The 22,410-nt window shown below is 36.3% G+C and overlaps 1 protein-coding gene across 1 annotated transcript in view; it reads right to left on the bottom strand.

The window, feature by feature from the left end:
• Positions 1-22,410, bottom strand: part of dock11 (dedicator of cytokinesis 11) — an 82,922-nt gene that overhangs the window by 57,602 nt on the left and 2,910 nt on the right. Inside the window, exons 2-16 of the mRNA XM_016242060.1 lie at positions 16,325-16,441; positions 16,067-16,156; positions 15,835-15,917; positions 15,690-15,750; positions 13,471-13,566; positions 12,391-12,525; positions 11,819-11,993; positions 8,946-9,025; positions 7,090-7,173; positions 6,843-6,983; positions 5,111-5,347; positions 2,647-2,769; positions 1,500-1,582; positions 1,169-1,291; positions 752-828 (exon numbers count right to left, since the gene is read on the bottom strand). Coding sequence (XP_016097546.1) covers positions 752-828; positions 1,169-1,291; positions 1,500-1,582; positions 2,647-2,769; positions 5,111-5,347; positions 6,843-6,983; positions 7,090-7,173; positions 8,946-9,025; positions 11,819-11,993; positions 12,391-12,525; positions 13,471-13,566; positions 15,690-15,750; positions 15,835-15,917; positions 16,067-16,156; positions 16,325-16,441 — 1,705 coding nt within the window. The remainder of the gene's footprint in view (positions 1-751; positions 829-1,168; positions 1,292-1,499; positions 1,583-2,646; positions 2,770-5,110; positions 5,348-6,842; positions 6,984-7,089; positions 7,174-8,945; positions 9,026-11,818; positions 11,994-12,390; positions 12,526-13,470; positions 13,567-15,689; positions 15,751-15,834; positions 15,918-16,066; positions 16,157-16,324; positions 16,442-22,410) is intronic.

The raw sequence follows: 22,410 nt of genomic DNA, 5'->3' as shown, positions 1-22,410 counted from the left end.
GTTCATTTTGAAATGGAAACTAGCATTTTCGTTTTTAATTTTGTTTCGTAATTTATGTACTTTTTGGGTCATTTTTGACCAGGAACACAAGATTAGGTAAAGGATTTTCAGGGTTAAATGTGAAAACAAAATGTGTCCACAGTGTACAAATTGGCATTCCATTCCTTTTTTAAAAGTAATAAAAGGCACAAATACCAGATTCATTCAAAAAGAGAACTATTACAAATTGAAATAAAATTAACCTAGCTATTTTTAAACATATCAAAAAGACTATGTATTCCTAATGCAGACTGTATCAATTAAAATCACATATCAATGACATAATCTGTTAAACAGATATTCAAATCAACTAAAAAATATTTAAAATCATTATTTTTTAAATTAGTTACTATTATGCAAAAGCATAATGTTTAGCTGACACTGCATGATTTCCCCATTACAAAAAATGGAACATTCAATAAAACTGTGACACCCAGGAAGTGACGTAATTTGGTGGAACAGCAGAAAAACAAGTAAATAATCTCCTTCCATTTTCTTAATTTTTACACATTTGCCATGTGAACCATGTTCTCAAAGTTATAAAAAAAAAATCATTTATAAACTGACTGATGAATTGCATCATATGCTCAATTGTGCCTTTAAATAAATTGTTACTGAGAATTAAAAAATTATACGCCTTCGAGTTAGAAAGAAAGCAGGCGTTATCTAATATTAAAAGCCAAATGAAATAAAAAAAGACAAACAAACATACTTGACAAGTCTGGAGGCACGCACTCAACAGTGATGTTAATTTGTCCAGGGATTATCTGCAGTTTGTTCTTCTCTGGTCTACGAACAAAAATGTCTCTTCAAAACATTCATAATGCATAATACAATAAAGTGACTAACAAGTACATTCCTGGTGGATGAGGGGGTTTTTGCCAAGTGCAACATGTCATTCACATCAACAATTTAGTGATAGGCAAAGGAATAGGGTTAATCTTAAAGGCTTGTACACCATTCTTATCACTTCCCTCTGATTCAGGGCTAGTGTTTAGGTTAGGGATCAAATTAGGACTGTTGTTACAGGCATGCTGACCTAGGAACATTTCCTACTTGTCAAATTCACAGGGATACCTGGCATCAAAAGATGCTGTATTAAGTCTAGTACACACGCGTTGCCACTCACTTTTTGAGATCTGTCAGCAGTTTGATTTGGTCTTCAGTGGATATCTTGCTACTGTCTTGGCGGTAGAGTGGAGAGAACTTCCCCTCAATGTCTAAACTGCCTTGGTAATCTTTGAACACCTGTCTGAAGACACAACACGCATATCCTTGGCACCAGAAATGAACTTTAAAACACTTACACATTACCTAAATATTTACTAAAGTGATTTCCGAAGAGTACTGACTGTGACATTCCAGTTTGAAGGGCACGTAATTCTACTTGATGTAGAACATAGATCATTTAATCTTTACTAGTCCATTAAGTGAATAAGGAGCAAGTTTCTGTATCTTACTTGGCAGCCCAAGCGAAGGGCATCCGGTACTGGCCCAGCCGTTGGCACGTCTGCTTGGCAGTCTTCAGGACTTTCTGCACGGTCTGAGAAACAGACACATAAAAAGGCATGGGAGCATTCTGGAAGCATTTAAATCTGAATTATCAAAAGACAATTCAGGTCAAAAACATTACAAAACATTACTTAAAGGGTTAGTTCACCCAAAAATTTAAATTAGACTGTGTTTTACTTACCCTCGAAGCATCCTAGGTGTATATGACTTTCTTCTTTCAGACAAATCCAGTCGGAGTTATATTAAAAATTGTCCTGGCTATTCCAAGCTCTATCATTGCAGTCAGCGGGTGTTGCAGTTGAACAGTCCACAAGTCGTCAAATACAGTTTGCGCATTCATAATAAAACGTGCCGCAGACGGCTCCGGGGGATGTATAAAGGCCCCCTGTAGCGAATCCACATGTTTTTATAAGAAAAATATCCATATTTCAAACGTAATAAACACTTTTCTCTCACTTCCGCTTTGCTTTCTTTGCTCCAATAAACAAACTCGCGAGACTAGTATACCTCAGAGGTGCGCACGCTGCGCATACGTCATACACCTTCCGCCGGAAAGCCTTCCGCGCATGAGAGAAAAGTGTTTATTACGTTTGAAATATGGATATTTTTCTTACAAAAACGCATGGATTCACTACAGGAGGCCTTTATTCACCCCCCGGAGCCGTGTGAGGCACGTTGTATTATGAATGCGCGCGCTTTATTTGACGACTTGTAGACTGTTCAATTGCAACACCTGCTGACTGCAATGATAGAGCTTGGAATAGCCAGGACAATTTTTTATATAACTCCGACTGGATTTGTCTGAAAGAAGAAAGTCATATACACCTAGGATGCTTCGAGGGTGAGTAAAACACAAGCTAATTTTCATTTTTGGGTGAACTAACACTTTAACACCCAACAATTATATAAATACAACACATTTTTATACTATTTTTATACAATACTTTTATTTTCCACATCAGACTGACATTTAAAATGTTAAAATGCATCCTAGAAAGTGTAGACAGCTTGTTGATGTTATGCAACACTAAGAACTCATGCCTAAGAACTGTTTTCAGTTCTCTTGAAGCATGTGTGTGTTATTGAGCACCAGACCTTGCTGATGTCAGAGGTCTTAATGTAGGGCTCAGTGCAATGGGTGATGCCATTCTGTAAGACCTTTTCCACCCGTGCCAGCAGGAAGATGTCTGTGTGGGGGTTGGTAACAGAGAAAATACCCTGGATAACACAAAAGGACACACTGTGGTTATACGAATACTTAGAAGTAAAAAAGGAAAATGGTAACACTTTACAATAAGTTTCATTAGTTAACATTAGTTAACTACTTTAGTTAACATGAACTATGCATGTACAATACTTCTACAGCATTTATTAATCTTAGCTAATGTTAATTTTAACATTTACTAATGCATTATTAAAATCAAAAGTTGTGCTTGTTAACATTAGTTAATGCACTGTGAATTAACATGAACTAACAATGAACGACTGTATTTTAATTAACTAACATTAACAAAGATGAATAAATACTGTAATAAATGTATTGTTCATTGTTCATACATTAACTAGCATTAACTAATGGAACCTTATTGAAAAGTGTTACCAGGAAAATTAAATAGACTGAAAGATCATTAAAGATTATCATGGGTAAATGTTTTGTTGATTATGGACATTCAGTGTAATTAACTCAAGTCGTTAAAAAGGGAAAAAAATGGAATACAGTGGTTTAAATAGCTAGTTTGTTCATTTGTTGCTGGTTTGAACAACAACAACAATAATAATAATAATAATTATTATTATTATTATGGTCATATTTCAGTTTTCACATAAATGAATGAATGAATGAATAAATTAATGAATAGACATACTTTTATTATTATTATTATTATTATTATTATTATTATTATTATGTGAAAGCTACAGAGAAAGTGTATTTTGAGAGAGTCTCATAGGGCCACATATCCAAATTTTAAATCGTAGGTTGCTGAGATGCCTCCTTTTAACCTCTCTGGCCCCTGCAGACTTGTTCTATGCACTTTCACATAACCATTTCATGATCAAAAAATCAAAATCATAAACTAAACTGCAAGACATTGTTCAAGACATTGTACTAGTTCTAGTGTCTCTTTCTCTCTCTAACACATCCAGCCATCTCTTCTTCATGTCAGCTGCCCTGTGTTATGTCAGTTCCAGTAAAGCCACATCACATCTCCCAGCCTGTCAGCAGAGGCTTGAGACCGTCATGGCACTGGCTTTGATTTAGTGCATAGCGTTAGTGGTATGAAACAGTGCTGTGTTAAAACTTAAAGCCGTTTCTGCCCTGGCCACATGCCTTGTACAGAACAGCAAGCTCAAACACATGAAAACACATAGTAAGCCTTGAGACGATTAGTTAGATATAACAATCCATGATTTATAACTGGAAAACTTAAATACCAGAGATAAAAAAGTGCATTTATTTAGCAGAGCTCTCCGTATCATCCAGCATTACAAGGCATCAGGCCTGCAAAAGGTGACAGATGTAAATAATAAAGAAAAAATGTGTCTTCAGTTGTGTATACTAAACTTAGTGTTAATGAGGCATGAAAGTTCACATGCACATGATTTTACATGTGGCTGTTATTGCAAAATGGACACAGGCTTTCAACAAAAGGCAGAAATACAATGACAAGTGCAAATGACGCAAGTCAGCCAAACAATAACTATATTCAGCCACCTGCAGCCCTGAAAACTGCATGGATGTGCAAAATTCTGAAACCACATGGACTTCCCTATCAGAAGCACAGCAGACGCATCCTTCTTATTCAGCAGTGCTGGACAATGCTCGCTGAGGAGGGTTGCCAGTCATTTGCAGAAATATTGCAAAGTGCAAATTTTAAAAGTTGGCCAGGATAAATCTGTCACACACTAAAGAACAGAAAGCTCTCTCTTGATTTTAATGGTGCTTGCTAATGCTTTTTCACCTAGTGGACCATAAAACAGGTAACAAAAAAAAAGAGCCATATCTAGTGACCGGAGTATCACAGAGACACGGTGGCAGTGTTAGTTATTTATTAGTATCACTGGGATACTATTATACTTTAAATTTGATTTATTTTTATATTTAATTTAGTTTAAGTTATTTTAATACATTAATTTTTATACTTTATATAAAATACAATATACATTTTATAGTTCTTATTTTTATATATATAAAATGTATTATTATTATTTCATTTTTTGGTTTAAGTTTTAGTTAACTATAATTTGGGTCTGTAATCAACCACCTAGCAATCACATAGCAACAAACTAAAAACACCTGAATACATTAGCAACCACATAGCAATGCCCTGACAACCACTTTCTATTATTGGGAAGGTGAGTTTTGATAGGCAAGAGCCACTTACTCATTATACTATATTGTATATTATTTATGTAAAATTATGTAAAAAGTCTTTATACAAGATAAATTCTACTGTATTGGAAGTACAGCATTTTCTTGCAGCAAAGGCTTATTTTAATTATCTTCAGAGAATATGTGTCTAGAAAGCCATCCCCAAAGTGTTACCATGTCAACTTTTACCTGAGAGGGGAAGCGTATAAGAGACTCCGCGACCCTCTGGAGAACCGGCAGACCGTGTCCGTTTACCCTGACGGTTTCATTTCCATCTCCTCCTTCTGGTTCTTTTGGCGTCCCAGGAGAACCTTCTTGAAGCATTTCCCTCACACAGGGTGGATTGAGGTCAACGTGAAAGTCTGCAGAGATCTTACATCCTTTGGAAAGATCAAACAACGCTAGGCTGATGAAGAATGGCTCTACCTGAGGAGAAACCACAAAGTGTGGAATGAATGAGGCTGATGAGTCTTCACACCCTATTTGACATCTTTACTGTGGTAACTTCGATTCAAGCAAGCAATCTGTCTGAGCAGTACTATATACTGTGAGGATCATATAGTTTGTTTGATATAGATTATATAATTTAATGACAGCAAATCAGATTCAAGCAAAAGACTGTACTTCTAGTATTTATGTAACCACATCTCTGTGTGTAATTTCACTCCATTCACATCAGTCATGTCTTTTAATCATTTAACAAAGTGTGGGAAATTCAAGATGCATTCTAAGGGAGCAGAAGCTTTCCAAACCCTGCTGATGAGAGCCAGCATTCCTTCCCTGGAGCCATTGCGAGTGCTTCACTGAGCGTGATCATATTCATCACTGTGTTCTGGATGAGTCCTCTGGCCAAAAATCTCTAATTCATCTCTCATTAAAAGAACTCCATGATTACTATACTGCTATCCAACTATACTGACCCATAACTGCTGTTCTCTGACAGTCAAAGCTAGACAATAGTTGATACATTTATTAAGTAACCTGGGACACAAAGAGAATTTATGGGTTTCATGTGATGTTCGTAGCTTAAGAAACACATGATTCAAAAATACATTTATATTTTATCGCATAGGCCTATCCTCTGTACAGGACATTAGGATTAAGAAAATAAAGGCAAGACTATAATATAGCTAAAATAAAAATTTTCCTTTACAAATCAATTTTTAGGCTTTGAACTATATTTTCCTTTACCACTGATATTGTAAAATGTAAAAAAATAAATAAAATTATTATTATTTTAACATTTTAATTTTATATATAATATACAAATAAATTAGCAGTGCCTGCATCTAAATGTTTTTCAGCACTTTTATACATTATTATTATTAATTGTATTTAACTAACTTTCACAAAATGTCTTTTTAACATGTCACTAAAACTTAATAATAATAATAATACAATTATAATATAATACAATCCTTATTATTATTATTCCTTTTTTTTTTTTAAATAAAGTTTGACTAAAATGTTGAAAAAAAATCAGATACATGCAATTGATCTTTTAAAATAATATGCCTATGATTTTTTCTATAATTGTGACGTCAAACAGATTTAAAAACCAAGAAGAGGAAGTTGTCATGGCCAAAGCCCTTTTTTAAGATATACAGTACCAGGACTCTCTCTATATAAAAAATTCACAAAACAACTTACATCTACAGAGAACAAATATGAATGGTGGAGTCCCATGAGGATAACTGAGCCCAATGGTATAATTCTGTTTTTGCTTAGAGAATGATAGGGATATACTGCACTGGCTAATATTGTTCATGATTATTCAAAGTCTAAACATTCTCATGTATCAAAGATCAACAGTAGCACTGGCAGCATTTACATTGGCAGCATCACAAAACAGGACCAACAGGATCAACAAAAATGTGACACTGACAAAAAAGATGAAACACCTAGCTTAAGGTTTACTCACGTTGGTTAGGATGCCATCATTCTTCTCACTGACACATCCTTGCAGGCTAAAGGTCAAGTCGTGACAGCTAACCATGATTCTTCTGCCAAATCGCTCTTCAAATGGCTTCACGTCAGGCTCGATGCCTGAGAAATCTAATCTCTGAAGAGGAAGGGAAAGATATAATTTATTAATTTTCCTCATTGCTTCACATAGGCAAAGAAAGACTGTCTTTCTAATAGCTGTACATTGGACATGATGGACAAACCTGCGTCTCAGGATCGAGGGTGAATATTTTCTGTCGACTTTCATTCCTGCTCATTTTATTTAGCTGGTCGGTTTCTCTGGCATACTGGAGATAACAGGACAAAAACAGGACTGTTTGCATTTGTAAAAGCATTTAAATAAACCAAACCCAAATTCACCAAAACGTGTGAGAGTCACTCAAAAATTACAATCTGCTAAAAATATACTCATCCTCAGGCCATCCAAGACGTACAGGTGCATCTCAATAAATTAGAATGTCGTGGAAAAGTTCATTTATTTCAGTAATTCAACTTAAATTGTGAAACTCGTGTATTAAATAAATTCAATGCACACAGACTGAAGTAGTTTAAGTCTTTGGTTCTTTTAATTGTGATGATTTTGGCTCACATTTAACAAAAACCCACCAATTCACTATCTCAACAAATTAGAATATGGTGACATGCCAATCAGCTAATCAACTCAAAACACCTGCAAAGGTTTCCTGAGCCTTCAAAATGGTCTCTCAGTTTGGTTCACTAGGCGACACAATCACGGGGAAGACTGCTGATCTGACAGTTGTTCAGAAGACAATCATGGACAGCCTTCACAAGGAGGGTAAGCCACAAACATTCATTGCCAAAGAGGCTGGCTGTTCACAGAGTGCTGTATCCAAGCATGTTAACAGAAAGTTGAGTGGAAGGAAAAAGTGTGGAAGAACCAAACGAGAGAACCGCAGCCTTATGAGGATTGTCGAGCAAAATCGATTCAAGAATTTGAGTGAACTTCACAAGGAATGGACTGAGGCTGGGGTCAAGGTATCAAGAGCCACCACACACAGACGTGTCAAGGAATTTGGCTACAGTTGTCGTATTCCTCTTGTTAAGCCACTCCTGAACCATAGACAACGTCAGAGGCGTCTTACCTGGGCTAAGGAGAAGAAGAACTGGACTGTTGCCCAGTGGTCCAAAGTCTTCTTTTCAGATGAGAGCAAGTTTTGTATTTCATTTGGAAACCAAGGTCCTAGAGTCTGGAGGAAGGGTGGAGAAGCTCATAGCCCAAGTTGCTTGAAGTCCAGTGTTAAGTTTCCACAGTCTGTGATGATTTGGGGTGCAATGTCATCTGCTGGTGTTGGTCCATTGTGTTTTTTGAAAACCAACATCACTGCACCCGTTTACCAAGAAATTATAGAGCACTTCATGCTTCCTTCTGCTGTTTAGCTTTTTGAAGATGCTGATTTCATTTTCCAGCAGGATTTGGCACCTGCCCACACTGCCAAAAGCACCAAAAGTTAGTTAAATGACCATGGTTTCTTCATTGGATTTTGAGAAATTTTGCATTGCATCACTTACTCACCAATGGATTCTTTGCAGTGAATGGGTGCCAAACAGCTGATAAAAACTGCCTGAGGGTGTCAATTTTTAGCAAATTTTCATTTTTGGGTGAACTATTCCTTTAATATACTTCATCCCACCATGGACTGAAATCAGTTTGACCTTCTACTTGCAGTACGATGAATAAACCAGGAGCAAAATCAACTGCAATTTTTTATATCTTTCTTGACTTTTTTTGATTGACCTGTCATAATTTAAGACATTTAAGCACAAAAGTGGACTAAAAATGCAAAATAATATTTATTATTTTGTGACGCCACTCACTGAATTAGGTCGTGTGACAACAATGAAGCATACTTCTGTTTTAAATGTGTATTACTGCATGCATACTATTACATATTTCTGAGTAGTAAACTGTCATCAGTATATACTGCACAGTATGCAGAAGACAATATCCCAGTATTCTGAACTCAGCCACTTAAAATGCACAAAGCAGCAATCAATCAAACCACTACAGTTAGCATTGTAATTATTTTGTGTCAAGTACCTTCATTAGCTCTGGATGAAGACTCCGGCCAAAGCTGTCTGCAATGTTCTCTGGTCTCCCCTGGCTACTGCTGTCGTCATCTGTTTGGATGAGACACTTGTTAATCAAAAGGCAAACTGATTAATTCTAACTGAAGATGAATGCATGACAGACAAAGCCTTATATCATTATGCAGTGTGTGAATATGGGCTTATCTTAGACACCAAGCAGAATAATTAAAACGGTCTTTAATCATGACTGCCTGGTACTTTTAAAAAGTAAAAGACAAAATCTCATATTTGCTGATTAGCTGATCAATGTGTTTGATATATTTGAAAGTCAAATGAGTTTCTAAACTGCTCCACTGGAACAGGAAGCAGTACCATTGTCTGTAATGTGTGTATGTGTTAAATGGTGTCGAATCGGGGACAGTAGGTGGAGCTTCTGGGAAATCAGCTGCTCTCATTTATTCATGCAGACAAGAGAAGGTGGGTTGCTAGAAGATTTATCTTCACATTGTGAGGTGGAATATTTTTAAATGGCTGCTTGGCTCTTTTACTGTCACTTTCCATAAATAGGTTACACACTGGTCTGGTTTTATCTTATTAGACAGATTTAAATAACTATCATCTAAAACAGGACACAAAATATCTGCCTCTCTCCTCCTGCTAAAATGGTGATTTTGGCCTAAATCCTGCAATTAAGATCAAATTAACAACGCCATAATGTTATTATAATCGGTTCAATTGATATTCAATTCACTGAATTAATGTTTAAAATTATTAACTTATTCTAATGACAATTGCCTACATTTACTTTAGGCTAAATATGACTTTTTCTGAAGCACTTTTCATTGCTGAACAAGAAAAAATATATATTTTAAAATATTTTATATACCATTCAAGGAAAGTGCTTATACTATATAGACCTACAAGGCATACATGTCAGGACAGTCTATTAAACTTAGAGCAATTAAAACCAGAGTAGTTATGGTTATGTTTAATTCTAATTCTACAGCCCACATGCCAAAGAGCAGAAATTGTATCACAGAACAACAGCGTCATTTCAACAGAGATCTGAAATCTGTATATTAGTCATTCCAAAAATCGAGAAGTTAGAGATTGAATGCATGTTATTGAAAACAATTTAATTTCCTCATGACCAGCACATGGAAGGTCTTAAAAACAAGTGCCACTATTGGCCAAAGTTTATACTATAGAAGCACAGGGAGTTGTTTATAAGCGTCTTTACTGAACGGGCCAAAAGTAGCATTCCCTTCACAGCTCCTCTATGTGAATACAGCCTCCCTAACATTTCAGTAATCTGTCAACACAAGAATATTTACTGAAAGCCCGAAAGCCTGTCTCCTGTAATTAAAAAAAGCAGAAACTACTTATTAATTCAGAACCGAATTATTATTATTCAGTAAGCCTTATTTCGAATACAGAGAAATGAATACAAGTTCAATAGGTTTCAAAAAGGCCCCAAAATAAAACTAATATACTTATTATATTTGGAAGTAGCAGAATGGGAACTATACATCTTTTCAGGAAGTAGCACATACCAGAGTTTCCCCACGTTGCCAAAATGCTTGCCATTTGGTTATGTGCGGGGATCGTTTGGCTATTTTCATTAGGAAGAGGGTGGTATTTGTTCCCAGACGAAGAGAAAACAGGGAGAACAGCCAATTAAAAACGGCTTATTGTTGGTATTTTGGGAGTGACATAATGTCTTCTTTGATGATGATGCAATAAGTTTCATTACATCATTAAAGTGATGATGATGGTGGTCTCACGATAGAAATGCTTAAAGGAATAGAACTTACTTTGTCTGGAGGGAGAAGGTCTTAAGAGTCCATCAAGGACCTTTATGTTGAAGGGAGGTTTGCATCCTTTAGCCAGTTAAGAGAGAAATTTGATTTGCCACATGCACACTTCTTTCGTTATCTACAAATTAGGCACTATGTAAAGTCCAAAATTAGTCATTTTGAACAACTCCCTGAAAAGCATGTGTTTTTTGATGTTTTCCTAAATTTTCCTGATTCTAGGCATCTTATTTCCAAATTTGTTTGTTTAATTGAAAGCTGCGTTGCAGCCCCTACTGAGAGATTTAAAGCAGCCTGGGAGGAAGACTTGGGAGTTGAGCTCTCTGACGATATGTGGGATAAGTGTCTGACTACAATACAGGTCTGCTCAGTTAACAGCAGACACCAACTGATTCAATTCAAGGTTGTTCATCGCTTGTATTACACTAAAACCAAACTGCATAAAATGTTCCCCTCTGTTTCACCAATGTGTGACCGGTGCAAGGTGGCAGAGGATATAACTTCTCATGCTTTCTGGTTTTGCCCATTATTGTCTGGGCTTTGGTCAAGCATATTTGACTGGTATTCCAAGGCTTACAATAGGCCTCTTCCACCGGATGCAGAACTTGCTATCTTTGGTTTTTCACAGCGCACCTCCTGCCTCCCGGGGACATTACAGCAGTCTCTAACCCTGGGTATGATTGTGGCTAAGAGACTTGTGCTTAAGATCTGGAAGCCACCCTCACCCCATTCCTTTCGAATGTGGATTATGGACATGATCTCTGTTATTCAAATGGAAAGACTCCGATTCTTGAGAACTAATTCCATTAAAAAATGTTCCGCTGTTTGGGGTTCATTTCTGGGCCATTTGGACAAGATATTTTTGAAAAACCCTTAAAATAAAGTATGTATATAAAAAGAAATGCTTAAAGGAATAGTTCATAAAAGAGCAAAACTCATGACGCTCCAAACGGGTAGAGTTTTATTTTATGGTTCAACACAAAATGGGAAAGTCTGAAGCATCTTTAAGTGTGCTAATGTGGGTGTTTCCAGTACAGTATGTGTGTGTGTGTGTGTGTGTGTTATTTACCCAGAGAACCTTCAGAAGGTTCTGATCCATTCCTCCTGTCATCCAACGTGCTCAGTAAAGCCTGTTTCAGCGTATTCACCCACTCCTCCATCTCAGCCTCGCTGTCCGCCGCCAGATAGTGACTGTAACGTTCCTGCATCTTCAGCTCAAAGCTGTTACGCTTCATCTTAGGACACTGCAAGAAAAGTGCTGTGTCAGTCTGTGGAGGAATTTAATGGTGTGACTTTTAGAGCTGTTTGTGGTTATAATAATAATGGGTGTTCAGAAAGGAAGATTCCTCTGGTTGTTTTACTGAGCCTGAGGGCTGCTACGTGCTGTTATTAAACTTTCTGAAAAAAATGTATCAAGCCAAGTTCAGATATTTCTATGTTTAGATATTTCCAAGTTGTAAAATAAAATGTGTAATTTATAATGCTCATTTCTAGCAACAAAAAAAGCTTTATAATAACATTACATAATTAAACCTTGTTAATCAGGGCCTGTTAACTATTGTACCCCTTGATCACATGACAATCTTTGACTGAAAATCTGTTCAGGATTTCTGTAAAAATAAAAAATAAAACAGTATGTACCGGAACTACATCTATACAAGAGTCCAGATAGATGGAGCCTTTTGATTCTTTGTAGTTTTTCTCATCTTTATATGAATTCAGTATGTAGGATCCATCAGGGAGCTGAGACAGGTAGAAATACCTCCTCTTGAACACCTGTGCAGAAAGAAATAACGTGTGTGAAAAAATAGAGTCAGAAATACTGTGATATGTTTATAGCCATTTTCATCCTTCAAATTCATATTGAAAATATACAGAACTAAACTGTTCAAAAATGTGGATTTGGTCAGATTTACCTGATCAAGAATACAGTAAAAACTGTACTGTGAAGTAATAACAATTACTTCACTGTTTTCTATTTTACTGTATTTTAAAATGTAATGTATTCTGTGATGGAAAGCTCAATTTTCAGCAGTCATTACAGTTGTCAGTGTCACACGATCCTTGAGAAATCATTCTAATATGCTGATTTGGTGCTTAGGAAACATCTTATAATTCTTATTAATCTAAATTTCTTATTCATCTTAACTCTATATATATTCTTTATAATTTGACACATAACAAATGCCTTTTTGTGAAATGTTGCACCTGAAAAGTGCGCTTTTGGTATTTTCCTTAATATAAAACGTCACCTGGTTTGATAGTTTGTTATCTAATACAAAGACAATTATACATTTTTAAGTGTGGCTTAAAAATATTTATTGGCGTCACTGATATAATGCATTAGCTTCACACAAGCTATATCCACATATCATCTATTAGTAATAGTATACGAAATTATTTTTTGACCTGCTGACTAATGAGTAATGGGATTGAGCAAGTCATATAATGTACCATATATCCTTTATGCAAATACTTGCTAGACATCATTTTGCACAGAGTGCTGCACTTTGTTAACAGCGTGTGTTTGTGTATGAACATTAGTGCATGTAATTGACATTTCTGATTTACAAAAAAAAACAAAAGACCTTACAGGCCTCTCTTCAACAATGGGTCTTCAAACTGCATTGATCAGCAGATGTACAGTATATTAAGTAATAATGACTGCTGTAGTTCTGCTGATGTTTTTTTTTAAAAAGGTGTGGCAATGATTCCACTAACCTTCATGGAGACAGACAGACTGCTGTTGATGTTGGCCTTCTGCAGCCAGCCCTGCTTCATTACACCTCCTCTCTGAGAGCAAAGAGATGATGAATCCTGAAACACACACAGAGTAAGAACTAATGAAGCAGTCTGATCTGAATACAAAGATTTAGATCAATGCATTTCTACGCATGTGACCTCTCTGCCTTAAAGATCAAATGCTCTGAAACAAATATGAACACGTTCTGGTTTTACAAACATTCACGCAAATAAGCCACTTATCCCTCACATAGTAACTCAACACTTTACACACACATTAACACAATACAAAAATGCACTTACAAACACAGCTTATAAATGCTTTAAAAACTGTATATATTACATATAACAGTAATATTAATATATTCATGAAAGGCAGAGGTGGGATTTTGTTTACTTACAGTGACTATAAATATGTGCATGTCTTTGTGTGTGTGTGTGTTTCTAATTTAACTGAAGTGGCCTGGCGTCCTTTATGAATGTGCTTTTCTCTAGCTTTCCACTGTAATATAATTGTCCAAATGCCCTTCTCCCCTCTTTCCTCCAGCATTTCTCATTCCCTCTCTCTCTCTGTTCCTAACAGTCCCTCTGAGACTGATCAATTGCCTGCATGCTGTTCTCCCTTTTGAGTCACTCGGCTAATTGATTAAATTAAATGGACATGACAGAGCCAACATGATACATACATACATACACTACCCAAATGTTCAAAAGTTTGGGGTCAGTTTTTTTTGTTTAAAAAAAAAGTCTCTCACACTCACCAAAGCTGCATTTATTACATTAAATTATATACAGTAAAAAAGTAACATTGCGAAATATTCGTATACATTTTTATTATTTTAATATATTTTAAAATGTAATTTATTCCTGTGATGATCCTTCAGAAATCATTCTAATATGCTGATTTGGTGCTCAAGAAACATTTCTTCAGAAATGTTTTTCAGGAAAACCATTTTCAGAAATCTTCGATGAATAGAAAGTTCAAAAGAACAACATTCATTTGAAATAGAAATCCTTTGTAATAATAAATAATAATACATTTATTTTTTTATTAATTAATTAAAAAGTTAATTAATATTCATTTCTAATAATAATAATTACTTGCCCCAAACTTTTTCAGTTATGTACAGTATATACATGAGGTACTATGACAGTGACTTCACTTAATTATTGATCAAAGGAGGGAGTCATGTAAACTTACAGCAAAGGTCTGGGATATAAAATACTTTTTGGTAGGTGAAAAAATATATATTTTAGAATATAATTTATAGAATATATATTTTAGAATATATAAATATCTTTTGTTTTCCACAGAAGAAAGTAATGCATACAGGTTTGGAAAGACATATAGGTGAGAATATCTGAATTTTAAAACTGAACAAGATACTGAATTCATTCTTATATAATGCCCTCATTATTGTGTACATTTTGGCTTCATTGGCCTCTCGCTTTAGCCCAAAAAAGTCATTTTAGGTATTCAGAATTAGAACTCAATTCATTTAATTCCACTAAGTCAATTGTAAGGAAAAAGACTAGACTACCATGTCTAAACATGTACATACACATAGACTTAAACACACACACACACACACACACACACACACACAGGGTGGAGAAGCAATCTCTTTGCCCTGTAATCACCACTCCTTACATCTACTTTTATCAAGATCTGCCGGACACTTCAGTGTGTGTCTATTACTAGATCATGAGTGCCTGGTTCCATGTAATATGCCTCTCTGCTGACCGTCTAGCCTTCATCTCTACATCTGATTATGACCTCACAGAAACCTCACAACATTTGCAGTGCTGTCTGGGAAGACGAACAATATCTATAATGTCAATAAGAGGTTTAGCACAGTACAACAAGACACTTAAGACTACTTGGTGGATGTGCGTGCTAAAATTGGGATTAACACTCAAGTACCCAGAGGTGTAAAGAGTACCTGAAAACCATACTTGAGTAAAAGTACAGATACCTTACAGTGAAAATGAATCCATTACAAGTTACAAGTCACCAATTCCAAAACAGCTTGAGTAAAAGAGTAACTGATTTTAACAGTACTTAAATATTTTAAAAAGCTTTTTAAAAGAGAGAGAGATGAAAGAATATATTGAGACTATATTCTTATATTGATTAAATATATTGAGTGTGATATTCTACACTCTGTTTTCCATCAACAAACATTAATGTCTCTTACCTCCTCCCCTTCATCCACCTCAAACACTTGGTTGGGAAGCTTTTCCATCTTCATGCCTTTACTGCAAGACAGAAAAAGTAGCTTATGGCAAACTTTGGAAATAACACTGCAAAAGCTTTGGCAAAATGTGCAAACTTTGAAATACCAGGGCAGCGTCCGGAAGTCTCCAGAGAAGGCCTCGTAATTATAGTTGATGACATGCCAGTTGGTGTTGTACATCTTAATGCACTGTCAAAGAGCGTAAGCATTGCTCAGTTACTCAATCGCATGAGCAAAAACACATCAAAATATGAAAAAGAGGAAAATGTGATCTCATATTTTATTAGTCTGGAAAGCTGGAGTCTTCCCTCTTATTTTGGCATTGAGAGGTTCTTTACCTCTTTGGCAAATAGGCTTTTTGCTTCTTTCTCAGCATTTTGAGGAACTGAGGGAACAATGGTCCTCCTTTGACGTTGTATCTGTGCTTCCTAGAGAGCCAAATAGACAGACAGGCAAGAGAAGACAAGACAAGACAGATTAGATTAGACAGACAGACGGAAATTAGACTCATATGGTGGCTGCACAAGGATAAGGACTAAGTTTGAAAATGAGTCAAACAAATAAATGTCAGGAAATGTGCTTGTGAAATGACTCACTGATACATCATCAGCTGGCCACACCAGCAGGTCTCTCTGTGGATCACTGTGGATCTGAGCTTTCCTCTGGAACACCACATTCTCATAGTCCAGTGGCTCGATGATCTTCGGCTGCTCCTGCAAACACACAGGATTGATCAATGAATTTACACACAGCTACCCTCAAAGGGCCTGTGATGTCTCGAGTCAATGTTTGTGTCCCTCTTTATTGCTGCTACTAAACATACTAAAGCAATGCCCACTGTTATTATTCAGATTTGCTTTATCTGTTGTGCTTGTTAGTGTAGGCCTAGTTTACACAGATTTGACAGCTTTGCCTGCGAGTTTATTCATTCACTGCCCCTCAACAACTTTTCTACAAAGCAAAAATCTGCCACAGGATTTCCGATTTCTTATTTTTACAGCTTTTAAGTTTGGTTCAAAGTTTTCTCCTAAGATTTCCCTTTTCAAGTTCCTTCTAAAAGAGAATCACGTGTTAAAGCTTAAACACACTCCTGACTCAGCTGACATGCCTGTGTCATGGTCTGATACTCATAAAGAGTTTAGCCCATGGAAGAGAAAGTGTTTTCACCAAAAACAAACCATGTGGGATGGACAGAACACAAGGGCAGTGGACTAGATTAATCTTTTGCACTCTTTTCACCCATGTTGCACTGTACGGGAATTGCCAAACAGATGACATTTCAGATGACTTGCCAGCAACTTTAAGGCTTTAACCTTCTGCTAAAGGTGTCGCTTAGCTGGAAATAAACTATGAGCAGTCAGAGATTTTAAGAGAGGAAGTTATAGTTTTATAGCTACATAAGGTTTGGACAAAAATGGGCAGTCTGTATCTTCTGTCCAAAGTTCGAGGCTGGGTAAAGCTGCTCATTGTTTCTAATGTTTAAAGCGGTTCAGCTTTGACAAGATCAGCAGGGCTTGAACCCATAATCACACAGGTATTTTGAGAGTATTTCAGCTGAAATCAAAAGGAATTAAATGAGTCCAAATCAAAGCAATTTCAAACTAATCCTTTTTAGAAATCATCCTTTGGAATTTTTTCCTAGCTTCCTAGCTGCAGAAAATGCTTAATTGGGAGTTCAGAAAAGGAAACAAAGGTCCAATTTATTTAATTTGCAATACATTTGATAAAATCTCAAACCACAGACTGTAGAAAAATGCTCACTCTTGCACATGTTCAAATTTATATGATGCTGGACATGTCACTCTAAACCAATATGACTTTTCTTATGTGGAACCAGGGCTGTAGCTGAGGTTTCCAGGGCCCCTGTGCAGGTTGTACCCATGGGCCCTATTTGAAATTGTGTAAATAGGCTAGCACAAATAAATAGGCTAAATAGAAGAAAATAAACAATGCTTTAGTTTTTTCAGGTTTGTCTGTGTTCAGGTAAAGAAATTGAATAATCATAATGTAAAACAGCATTGCATAGTCTTCACTGTATAAATTACATATAGATTAATCATTGTTAAAGCTACAAACGTTTTTCAATAAAGAGCAGTGAGTGATTTTCTCTCTCGCTCTCTTTTTTCTTGGAACCCACAGCAGCTAGTTTGTTTGTTTGTTTAATTTACTTATAAAGCACACATTAATACAACTACTGTTGCCCAAGTTGCTGTACAATAAAAGTAAACTTAACATACAAAAGTTATGTTTAAAAGTACATTTAAAAGTAAAACAGAAAAATTCAATAACATCCCTCAATACCCAGTAGAAATGAAAGCCTGAGATAATAAATAAACTAACTTTAGTTGGAGCTGCTCTAACATGCAGGGGTAAGAGATTCCACAGTCTAGGTTCAACTACCGAAAAAGCCCAGTCACCCCTAAATTTTAATCTAGACCTAGCAACACTGGGAATACAGAACACAGCGTGCAGGTGCTCATTTAAGCTCTTTCGAGTCTTTTTGTGCTTGAATTGTTTAAAAATCGCAGAAATTTGCAAGGTTTATTTGTTCTTTCAAGAGCAAGAAAACACGACTAAAGACAACTAAATTGTGGGCTTGCGTGTTGTCAGAGACATAGCTCTCTGTTCGCGCTATGCACACAGAACACAATGCACAAGTATTGAATGGAGTTGTTTTGTGTCTTCTTGCACTTGAAAGATTTCAAATCTTTAAATTGGCAAGGCTTAAAAACATGTGCAAATGATAAACTTTTGTGACGAGGCAGGCCGTCAACTGTCCAGACCCTCTTTCACGCTGGCACCGGGCAGCCCGTTCAAATTGGGCCCCTATAATAGTCACCACCATTCTCCCCACTAGCTATGGCCCTGTGTGGAACACCAAAAAAATGTTAGACAGAAAGTTCATGCTGCCCTAGGCGGAGAGTGAACCAACTCAAGGGTAAGGCTAAATGTAAAGGGTAAGAAGCCTAATGTTAGTGTAATCCATTAACTACACACATCATAAACCCTTTTTAAGCAAGTACCAGATATGTTTGTCATGTAGGGCTGGGAGATATAGCTAAAAATTGTATCAACGATATAATGTTTCATATCGTTCGGTATCGATAATTATTGAAATTTTTTATAACCTTCTTTAAAACAAAAAGCAATAGAATTTTTTTTTTTACGTTTAACCACTGTATTTATAATTTTCAGACAATTTGAGACAAACAACAAATATTTTTTGTTTTAACAATCAAACACAATAAAAATTAAACAAATATCTAATTTCTAATGTTTTATATGCAGATTAAATAGGTCTTTAATGTATAGGTCTAATTGTCTCCTGAGGCCACAGGAGGGCGCAATGAGCAAAACAATGCAGCGCAATTAAATTGTCAACGCAAGGAAGTAACTCTATAAAAATGTGCATTACGTCTAAATTAACTCATAAAAATCAAATATAATTTCGTAAATTGCATAAACAATTATGAACAAAACAGCATCATGTATTTATGCATTGCTTAATACAAAGAGCCGAAGCGCAATTCACACAAACTGCATTTAAAAACATATGACACGCAGTGAAAAGGAATAAACCTCCACAAATTCGTGAGGTGTTTTCTAAAAGTAACTATTTTAACTTTGCATGGCTTTCTATACATCTCTTCTGTGAGACGCGAGTGCAACAGTCATATTTGTCCGTCTAAAAAAATGCGCTGAATATGCATTCTGTGTGAATGGCTTGGTTTCGGTTTTAACCTAATCAAGATCTTCTCCGCATTGAGCTTCTATATTTCTCTAATATTTTGAATGAATAAAGCAGCAGCGGCACATCTCGTGGGCTAGACTAACAAAACATTAAAATGCAACAACATCACTTACATCACTCACCGCATCTCGTGAGAGCCACTGATGACACTCCCTGATGCACACCTAACATTAAAATGCAAATGTTTATTTTAAATTCGACTAATATTCATTCTTTATTCACAATCTCCTCATCGCAGGCAGGCACAGCATTCATTTCAGCATGTGTTCGTGTGTGCTGTCTGCGTCACTCAGAGCACATGCCTATATCGTGCTCTATATCGAACAATTTTTCTATCGATATCGAAGAAGGTGTACTGTCGATAAATATCGATACCGGTTTATCGCCCAGGCTTATTGTCATGTATTAAAATATTTTTAATATGACACTGTAAGTTACTTACAAGTGCGCGCACTGAGCAAAACTCCGCTTTTTGAGCGATGACTTATCTGAACACCTCTGATTGGCCATTGAATTCATAAACACAACAGACTTGTGTGTGATTGGTTATAAAGCGCAACACTGTAAAACCGCGTAAAAAGTATGATGATGCAACATGAGCAGATCTAAATTTAATGCTGCAATCAACACTTTTCATTTCATTTTCATTTTATTTCGATTTAGTGTGCAGTGGTATTTTTTCCCAAGCCCCTGTTACTGTAATTTTCACCCCCTGGGAAGGCTAAGCCTTGCCCAGCTTTACACATGCTCTGCCTTATGCATGCTGCTCTTTTCCATGCAATTTAAGTGAATTGATGCCATAACCTTGAAAAATGATTGAAACCCAACTGTAAAAGTAGCGAATAATGACTTCAATTCATCTGTTGTTTTATCACATAAAACTATTGAAGACTTGCAAAATAACATGTCATACAGACAAATTCTATGGTGCTTTTTTTTGACATGCAGGTTAAAAGTCATAGAAGGTCATGCAGGTTAAGAATAAAATGAGGGTGAATAAATAATGTCATAATGTTTATGTTTCGTTGAATTAACCCCTGTACATTACAAACAGGCCAGGACCATTCTACAGTACCTTTCAAACGTTTGGGGTCAGTGCGATTTTTTTTTTTATGTTTCAGAAAGAAGTCTCGTATGCTCACCAAGGCTGCATTTCTGTGATTAAAAACATAGTAAAACAATATTGTTTTCTATTTTAAAGGGGTCATATGATGCGATTTCAAGTTTTCCTTTCTCTTTGGAGTATTACAAGCTGATTGTGCATAGATAAGATCGCTGAAGTTGCAAAGACTAAAGTCTCAAAACCAAAGAGATATTCTTTATCAAAGTTAAGACTCTGCCACGCCCCCTTAAAACGGCTCGTTCTAACACGCCCCCACATATCTTCCTCACTATGTGGAAATATTTGCATAATGCCGCCCAAATGTGCACGCAAAGAAAGAAGGTGTGGTTTCAGTAACCGCAGTTAGTGTTGAAGCAGCCATGTCAGGGAGACGCTGTGTGTTTCTAGGCAATAGCAAAAGCACTTTATTTGGCCTTCCGAAAGTAGATGCTTTTAGGAATCTTTAAGATTACTTACAACAGAACAGCAATGCATTTTATGGATGACCGTTTCGTGAACCTAGGAGAGGAGGTAATTCTGACTTTGCTATGACAATCTGGCGCTTCTGAATCAGCTACTGTTTTGTTATTAGCTTAAGTATTTGCTTTTGACTGTTCAAATGCTGAGTTTTGTGCATCGTGTCTGTGTGTGTGTGTGAGAGTGAGAGAGAGAGAGAGAGACAGAGAGAGAGAGAGAGAGTCACATCACATCACAGTGGAGTCAGCTGTCTTAACCGTGGCTTGTGTACTGCAAACACATACCAGCTTCATCACTGTGTCTGTCACGCGACTCTGTTCCCCTTTCGGGCTCTGTCTTTACATTTATTTTGAAAGATAAAGCTCGCGATTATGGTAAGGGGCGTTACATTTCCGACGAGTGCTTGCGGTGTTTGGCCAATCACAATGCACTGGGTCAGCTGGCCAATCAGAGCAGACTGCACTTGTCAGAAGGAGGGACTTTGTAGAAAACGAAGCGTTTGAGAGAGGCGGGGCATAGAGGACCTACAATAATGTACAGTATTTGAAAAATAATGTGTTTTTTGAACATTAAAGCATGTCAACATATTCTGTTACACCAAATACACAAAATAATGATCTTTAAAAAAGCATCTATGACCCGATCCTTCAAAAATCTTTCTAATACGCTGATTTGGTTCTCAAGAAACATTTCTTATTATTATTTGATAAAAACATTTTTGTGGAAAATATTTATTTGAAATAGAAATATTTTGTAACAATGTAAAAGTCTTGACTGACAATTTTAGTCAATGCATCCATGCTGAATAAAAGTATTGATTTCTTAAAAAAAAAAAAATGTCCCCAATTCAAATTGCACTATATATTCTGCTTTTATTATACAGTACATCTTGCTTGAGAAGGAGAAATATCAGCATAAATATACCCAGACAAAAACTGCCATACATCAATACCTTCTCTTATAATACACATAAATGCTTCCTGTGTTTCTCAAACACATATGCATGAGCTGACAACCAATGCAAGTGTTTCAGCAGCAACTTCCTGTCATGTGTCATACCACATAGAGGCCAAAAAAACCACAGCCAGTCCATCTCCCACGGCAACAGAGCATGTGCTACAGCTCAGTTCTGCTGGCATGTGGCTGCACTCTCTCTCAACTGCCCTTTCAAACCAAATTATACCAACTTCCCCAATCCAAGTCCTGTCCTTAATCACTGCAAGCCAGGTGTTAAAATCTCAGGGCCAAGATTAAGCTACCATACCACGGTAGGACCAGTTTCCTATAGCCAAAAATAACCCAACCTCTGCAAAAACAACCACAAGGCCTCAGATAATTTCAAAAAGGACCAT

Source organism: Sinocyclocheilus grahami, unplaced genomic scaffold, assembly GCF_001515645.1.
Source record: "Sinocyclocheilus grahami isolate Dianchi unplaced genomic scaffold, SAMN03320097.WGS_v1.1 scaffold645.1, whole genome shotgun sequence".
Classification (NCBI taxonomy): domain Eukaryota; kingdom Metazoa; phylum Chordata; class Actinopteri; order Cypriniformes; family Cyprinidae; genus Sinocyclocheilus; species Sinocyclocheilus grahami.
Note: the sequence above shows the minus strand (reverse complement) of the source record. Positions and strands in the feature narration are given on the sequence as shown.